The sequence below is a fragment of the Rhincodon typus genome, chromosome 20 (genome assembly GCF_021869965.1).
Source record: "Rhincodon typus isolate 14 chromosome 20, sRhiTyp1.1, whole genome shotgun sequence".
Classification (NCBI taxonomy): Eukaryota; Metazoa; Chordata; class Chondrichthyes; order Orectolobiformes; family Rhincodontidae; genus Rhincodon; species Rhincodon typus.
In genome coordinates, this window is record NC_063351.1 from 5936042 (window position 1) to 5944601 (window position 8560).

An 8560-nucleotide genomic window follows, 5' to 3' on the forward strand; every position below is an offset into this window, starting at 1 on the left:
GCTATTAATAAAATTGATCGCAAGAACGTGGAGCTGCATCACTGTTCTTTACAGAAGTTCTCCTGTCCTTACATAGTCTCATTTATATGGTTGACTCTGGCCAAGCAGCTATTCAATTTCATTAGTCAGGATGGGCATTAAATGCCAGTGGTACCCACATCCTATGAATGAATTTTTAAAGTTGATTTCCACCCAGGATTTTTTTCAGTCTGACAGTTTCCCATTCCCAGCTCCCCCTTCCCATATGCTTTGCATTCAATCTTACCTCTTCATTGTAAACTAATCTAAGCCTTTGTCTTCCACAAGAGCAGGACTATTTAGAGAAACAGTTGCAGATCCCGAGGAGCAGGCTTGCATCCTGTCCTTTCATTGGAGATAGGCAGGGGTTGTTCAGGGATAAAAAAACAATAACTATTTCTATAGGATGTGCTGCAGAACTATCGGCAGGGTTTAAAAAAAAAATTAACTGCTCAATGGACAAAACATCAACTTGTATTTACATATGCCTTTAACATAGTCAAATGTTTCAACAGAAGTAGTTTTAATAGGCACCACATTCAAAAATAAGCCACAACTTGTTTACATACAACATGTAAGGCCACATTACAGAACTAAGACACAACAAACATGATGCATGGCTCCAAATTCTCCCCAAACAAAACGCCAAATATGTTTTTGTGAACAAAATAAAGACTTTTGATATCTACCCTTGTTATAACCTACTTTGAAAAGAAATTAGCTCACAAGCAGCATATCCTCATGGTCGACAACGTTGAGAGACAGATCCTCCTGCCGCATATCTCAGTGCTGGATAAGTTTGTTGATTCTCACAGTGTAGGCCTCTTCCTGTTTCTGAAGTCTTTCATTTATCTCAGTCTGTGGGGGAAATAGAAAAGGGTTAATGAAGAGATTACCCTATATCTCACTCTCCTTTTGATTTAGTTACAGGGCTTACCGCTGCTTTGACAGTCTCTGCCCTCTCACTTTCCTGTTTTTTTTATTCTTGGAGGAGACGCTCCTGTCTGTATTGATGTGATAACTGTTTATCTTACAAGTTCCACATCCTGAATGTACATTATATCTCTTGTAAACAGGAGGTATATTCAAATTAGTTATTACTCATGAACTTTAAAAGAGAGATATAAATACGATAACTGATACTCAAGCAAGGCCTGGCAACTTGAAGGTAATAAATCACTGTAATTAATCAGAGATCACAAATTCAAGCACAACAAGGTCTGATGAGAATAGAACGTGAGTGTTATGTTGTGTGCATTCTTTCAAATGTATGAGTAGCCATGCAACCTGCTCATTTAATCAAAATTTGCTTAATTCAAATTAGCTGTTAAAACAATGTTAAAAGAGATTCTACTTATGCTGTTTTATTCAAATCACATCATTTGAGCTACTGGATAATTTAATTTCTTTGTAATAAAACACACACCTTGAATTAACAGAAGTACATTGTACTACATTCGGTTGTGAAACTCTGACAAATCCCAAAGACGCATACGTGTTGCGTAATTGTAAATCAACAATTCTGGAATGTGCCTTTGGAAAGAAGGTCTGGGGAGAGATGCAGTGGTTTTTGTCAAGCCTCGTCCCAAGCAGTGCCCTGACGCAGGACTCTGTGCGCTATGGGCAATTGCCTGGGACACACATTGAGATAACCATCGACTGCACATGGAGGGCCACTAAATCTGTGAAAGACGCTCTTTGGCCTGCCCAAAACCTTTTGGTCTTCCAGTGTAAAGAGTTGACCTCGACCGAGTGTTGCAAACTGACATGTTCCAAGGTCCAGGACTACGTGCTGAGGTATGCACTAAAGCTCAGAACAGCTGCTGCTAAGGTGCAGTGGGAAAAGACCACTGTCCAAGATCTTTCTGCCAAAGTATTACAAGGGCCTGTTCAGTTATAAGACCCTCTCATTGTTTCAATATATGTAAGTAACGTCCCGTATGAGTAAGAAATGCCTTTGGTTTTGTAACTGCAGGGAATGTCAAATTCCAACGTTTGTTTTTCTTGATATGCAAGGACTGTGCAGAACTACGTTACTACTTGTGAATGTAGACAAAGGTTTTTTTTATGAATAAAGTATATTTCTGCAATTAAATAATAAGTAAAACTAATAGTTGTACTGATTGGATTGGAAGGTCAAACCAGAAACTGAAACTTTCGCTGGGACAGTGGAGTTCAAAAAAAACCCTACTTATAAGTGAGATATGTATTAAAGAACTGAATCACACAAATCTAGGATACACAGTAAGAGGGATAAATTGAATGAAAAGTATATTAATTTATGTAATAGCTTTGTGCGTACTCGTTGGTACGAACAGACTTTATACACTCTGTTGGGGGGTACGCTCCTACAGATTCCTAGATAAGATCATATTTTACAGACGATCAGGTAACATCAGAGAATGTCATGTTATTGGTAAGGTCAAATTGTACAAAGTGGGCTTGAGGGTTGTATGGTCTACTCTGGCTCCGATTTCACAATCTTGGTATAACTTTGAACCCAAGATGAGTTTTCAGCCACATAACCACACCCTGGCTATTTCTGTCACTATAAAATCGCTCAACTTAGGGGAGGTGATGTCCTAGTGGCATTACTGCTGAACTGTTAATTCAGAGAACTAGGTAATGTTCTAGGGACCTGAGCTCGAATCCCACCATGGCAGATGGTGGAATTGAATACAATGAAAATCTGGAGTTATAAATCTAATGATGACCATGAGTCTGTTACCAATTGTTGGAAAAACCTATTTGGTTCACTAAATGTCCTTTAGGGAATGGATCTAGCATCCGTATCTGGTCTGGTTTACATGTGAATCCAGAACAACAACAATGGGGTTGACTCTGGGCAATTAGGGATGGGCAATAAATATTGGCCTAGCCAGCAATGCCCTCATCCCGTGAATGAATTAAAAAAACTCCCCTTTGCCCTAGTTTACCTATTTCTGAAACTGTCATTTGTACCTTTGTTACTTCTAGACTTGACTATTCCAATGTACATCAAACTGAAGTCTCTAGTTCCACTTTTCATAAAGTTGAGGTCATTCAAAACTGCCCATGTCCTAAATTGCACTAAGTCCCATTCACCCATTTCCTCTCTGCTTAACAATACATTGTTTATGCTCATGGCTTACAAACATATTGATTTTAAACTTCTTAAACTAGTTTTCAAATCTCTCCATGGCCTTGTCTCTTTCCTGCCTCTGTGATCTCCTTCAGCCTTGCAGCACCCTGAGATCTGTGTGTTTCACTAATTCTAGTCTTTTGATTTCTATATTACGTTAGTTTTATTGGTTTTGGGTATGGAATCCTTTACGTTTGCCAGTAACTGTCACAGAATGGTTGTTGGTTTGTGGGTTACCCTGATACCTAAGGGTCTGAGTAGTCTTGTGGTTGTCTCTGATATGTCTCTGTACGGTAGGGTGACAAGTGTGTCTGGCCCTGTATCCTCAGCTGCCTTTTCCAAAGCTCTGGAACCTGCTCACTACATCTTTCCAGCTCTTTTGTCTCACATTGTTCTTTAAAACATGCTTCTTCATCCACGCTAATAAACTCCTAATGTGGCTCAATGTCAAATTTTGCTTGAAAATACTTGCAAAGTGCCTTGGTTAGTTTTACTACATTAATTATTATTGGCATCCTTGAACTTATATCTGCTGATGGGCATCCATTAGGGACCAGGTAGCTTTTTGTGGTCTTCCAACAAGTGCCACACATGAGATGGTTATCAGATGTTATTGTGGGTTTGTTGTATTCAGAATTGGCACCATTTCCTAGACTGCTGTAGCGACTGATTGTCACATGGTGCATGCTGGCCCACAGGAGACGTTGCCAGTTTCCTCTGCCATCATCTACTGTCTCTTCAGGTACATCGAGAATGAATATTCAACACCTTCATGTCACACTTGCAAGCATCCTTGGAAGTCCTAGCCTTGCCTGGCTCTGGTGATCTGATTATCCTCAGAATGCAGCCCTCTTTTAGCCTGAAAACATACCCAATCCAAACAAGTTGCCTCTGCTTGATGAGCACCAATATACTTAGGAGCTTTGCCTTTGAAAGGACTGTCATATCCCTAATTTTATCCTTCCATGAGATGTCAAAAATGAGCAGCAAATAGTGAAAGTGCAAGTTGCTGGGTTTCCTTTTTTGATAGCTTCATCACATTTCACAACCGTACATCAAGGTGCTCGAGAACACGGATCTTGTAAACCAGCATCTTAGTCCTGAGAGTCAGCTCGATGTTGTTCTGAGCACGAGGTTGTAGACATGCTCGCCAAGCCAGTGGATTTGGTTGCAGACATTTCGTCACCCTGCTAGATAACATCGTCAGTGCGCCCTCCGGTGAAGCGTCGGTGTTCTGTTCCTCTTGTTATTTACATGCCTCGGTTTGCTGGGATGGTTGCCATCACTTCCGTTTTTGTTTTTTTAGTGGTTTGTATATCGGGTCCAGTTCAATGTGTTTGTTGACAGAGTTCCAGTAGGAATGCCAGGCCTCCGGGAATTCCCTGACATGTCTGTTTGGCTTGTGCTATTATGGATGTGTTGTCCCAGCCGAATTCGTGTCCTTCTTTGTCCGTGTGTCTTGAGACCAGTAAGAATTGGTCATGTCTCTTGGCAGCTAGTTGGTGTTCATGTATCCTTACTGTCAGTTTTCTTCCAGTTTGGCCTATGTAATGTTTCTCACAGTTCTTGCATGGTTCCAGCCACCACCCCGACACCCATTAACGGAACTGCATCAGGACATTATTCAAACAAGCCACAACACACTGCAGCAATCCGGGATTGCACAAAGCAGAACAGGAGCACTTATACAGAATTTTTAAAAGGAATGGATACCCAAAAAGCATAACCCGTCATTACCTCCGCGATAGACCGCAACAGGAAGACATAACAGGGCCAGACACACTTGTCACCCTACCCTGAGACATATCAGAGACAACCACAAGACTACTCAGACCCTTAGGTATCAGGGTAACCCACAAACCAACAACCATTCTGTGACAGTTACTGGCAAACGTAAAGGATCCCATACCCACAACCAATAAAACTAACGTAATATAGAAAATATCACACAATGACTGCATGAAACATTACATAGGCCAAACTGGATGAAAACTGACAATGAGGATACATGAACACCAACTAGGTACCAAGAGACGTGAGCAATTCTCACTGGTCTCAAGACAAATGGACAAAGAAGGATACGAGTTCAACTGGGACAACACATCCATAATAGCACAAGCCAAACAGAGACATGCCAGGGAATTCCCGGAGGTCTGGCATTCCAAACAGAACTCTGTCAACAAACACAGTGAACTGGACCCAATATACAAACCACTAAAAAACAGAACCGCAAGTGATGCCAACCACCCCAGCAAACTGAGGGATATAAATATCAAGTGGGACAGAACGCCAACACTTCACTGGAGGCGCCCTGACGACGTTACCTTTTTGCAATCTGCTTTGTTGCCTTTGTTTCTGTATGCTGTTGATTTTTGTGCATGTCCTGTGGAAGAGATCCAGTAGAATAGGAGGTAGTAAAAGGGACATTGTGTTTAGATGATGGAGAGTCAATCTGATTAACGCATTTAAAAAATAAAAAAGGGTTTGATAAGATAGACAGAGAAACTACTTCTTCTGCTGGGGAATCAAGTACTTGGATTCATAGTTACAGAATTAGAGCTCGGTCAGTAAAATCAGGAATCGTTTCCATACACATCTGGAATTCTATCTTCCAACAGATAATGGATAGCTGGGGACAATTGGAGCTTTTAGTACTAGCAGTATTAGTTTTTTTTTGTTAGGCAAGAGAATCAAAGGATAGGGAACAAAGGCAAATAAATGAAGTTAAGGTTTAGATCAGTCATGATATAAAAAAAGTCTTTCCTCTGCTCCATGTTTAGGAAAGATATCAATACATTTGAGAGAGTGCAGAAGCAATTTACAAGAATGGTTCGAGGAATGAGAAACTGCAGTTAAGAGGACAGATTAAAGAAGTGGGAACTGTTCTCCTTGGAGACTCGAAAACTGAGAGGAGGTTTGATACAGGTTTTCAAAATCATGAAGTGGCTGGAGAGAGCAGATAGGAAGAAGCTGTTCCCGCTTATAAAAGAAAAAATGAATAAGGATGTGGATTTAAAGTGATCTGCAAGTGAAGCAAGGGTCACTTTTTCACACAGTTCATCGTTAGGGTATGGAATATACTGGAAATCTGGTGGAGGCAGGTTCATTTGAGGCATTCAAGAGGCATTGATGATTATTTGGATAGATGTGGTGTGCAGAGATATGGGGAAAAGGTAGGAGATTAGCACTAGGTAATAGAACCAGTGTGGGCTCACTGAGCCAAAAGGACCCCTTCTGTGTCACAACAATTTTGAGATTCTGAAATTCAAGCCTAACTCAAAGATGACGACTTGGAGAATAATGCCTCATGTAACAAGAAGAAACTTTTGCCACTTCACAATGAATGAATAATGAAACCACTTCACAAAATGCTGATGGAGGTTGGATGGGTTAAACAGATTACAAAATACTTTGCCAGATAATACAACTGCATTTAGAAATGATGGTAATAGTCACAACTGACAGCTTATTTAATTTGTTGCTTTGCACAGCCTCCAATAAAACCCATTTCAATTTATTTTGGCTGTACAGCATATATTGAAAATATGTTTTCCCCTGCCAAATTTTCAACTAAAACTCATAACATGTTTCTTTTTTGTTCCTTTTCAGAGACCATATTGCTAAACAATACCAAAGTTCACAGAAAGCAAGTTTTAAAATTTGGAAGTGATTATCGTGGATGCACAGATGTGCCTTGAGTAGAACACTTTGATGATAAAGTCTTTGGCACAGTAACATTTTATACAGACATCTTTACAACAATCACTTGCACTTATATAGCATACATATTGAAGATACTGGAGAAGAAAGTTTGAAGCATGGTACTTTGCTAGCTGGACATTAATTGTGCAGCAAATAAAGAGACAAAGAGTACAAGATGCTGAATTCAGGAATGGAGAGATTGAGGGAGGGGAGATTGTGGGACTCGAAAAGGTTATACAGATATGGAGGGTGAAGCCTTGGAGGCATTTAAACAAAAGACAATAATTTTAAATGAGAGATTTTGGCAGAGTAAGAGAGTTAATATTATATTAGGGTTGATGTAAAGTTTATTTATAGAAAAAACTATGGTTTAGTTACAGTAATTAATCAGTTTTGCAAGAATCCACTACATTCTAGGCACCAATCCAAAGAGTTTTTTGAAAATGCAGAAGTTATAAAGGGTGTAATGTTCTGCTTCTTTGAGTAATGCTCCAGAGTGAAAGAGGCTAAAAGCTTTCCAAAGCGGGCAGTTCTCCAACTGGCTGGTTTTTGCAGCTGTGCCTTGAAGGCACATTTAAATAAAAATATGATTAGAAAACGTGGTCAGTCTACTAATACTGATTCAGTAATGCAGAAAAGGCCCATTGCAGGAACTAAGACACACATTGGTAGAATGATAAAAACCAAAAGAACTGTGGATGCTGTAAACCAGGAACAAAAACAAAGTTGCTGGAAAAGCTCAGCAGGTCTGGCAGCATCTGTGAAGGAGAAAACAGAGTTAACGTTTCGGGTCCGGTGACCCCTCCTCAGAACTGATAGTGGCTGGGAAAACGTCAATTTATATGCAGAAAATAGGGAGGTGGGTGGGGTAGGGAGTAAACGATAGGATAGAGCCCAAAGAGAGAGAAAGACAGTTGGACAGACAAAGGAGTTGCTAACGATCAGGCTGGGAGGGTGAATAGCTGTTAATGGGGACTGTTAGTGACTAACAACAGGGAGTGTGTAATGGCAGGCTATGTGGCAACAAAGCCTGGTGTGTGGGGTGGGGGGCTGGGACATGGGAGAGTTTAGGCCCTAAAATTATTGAACTCAATATTGAGTCCGGAGGGCTGTAGGGTCCCCAAGCGGAAAATGAGGTGTTGTTCCTCCAGCTTGCGTTGAGCTTCACTGGAACACTGCAGCAAGCCGGAGACGGAGATGTTGGCCAGAGAGCAGGGTGGTGCATTGAAGTGGCAGGCAACGGGTAGTTCAGGGTCTTTTTTGCGAGTAGAACGTAGATGTTCTGCAAAGCGGTCGCCAAGTCTACACTTCGTTTCCCCAATGTAGAGGAGACCACATTGCGAGCAGCGAATGCAGTAGACTAGGTTCTGGGAAGTGCAGGTGAAGTGTTGGTTCACCTGGAAGGTATGTTTGGGCCCTTGGATACTGGGGAGGGAGGAGGTAAATGGACAGGTGTTGCACCTTCGCCGGTTACAGGAGAAGGTGCCGTAGGGCTGTGGGGAGGTGCTGGGGGTGAAGAAGTGTGGACCAGGGTGTCCCGGAGGGAACGGTCCTTGCGGAAGGCGGACAAGGGAGGGGAGGGGAATATGTGTCTGGTGGTGGCATCTTGCTGGAGGTGGCGGAAATGGCGTCTGATGATCTTCTGGATGTGGATGCTGGTGGGATGGTACGTAAGGATAAGGGGAATCCTATCGCTGTTGCGGGAGGGTAGAGAAGGGG

The 8560-nt window shown here is 41.5% G+C and overlaps 1 protein-coding gene across 5 annotated transcripts in view; it reads right to left on the reverse strand.

The window, feature by feature from the left end:
- Positions 1–524: 524 nt before the first annotated feature.
- cabcoco1 (ciliary associated calcium binding coiled-coil 1) overlaps positions 525–8560 on the reverse strand; it is a 137176-nt gene continuing 129140 nt past the window's right edge. For all 5 annotated transcript variants that reach the window (XM_048609117.1, XM_048609121.1, XM_048609118.1 and 2 more), the window contains one exon: positions 525–876. In XM_048609117.1, coding sequence (XP_048465074.1) covers positions 802–876 — 75 coding nt within the window. In that variant the 3' untranslated portion in view covers positions 525–801. The remainder of the gene's footprint in view (positions 877–8560) is intronic.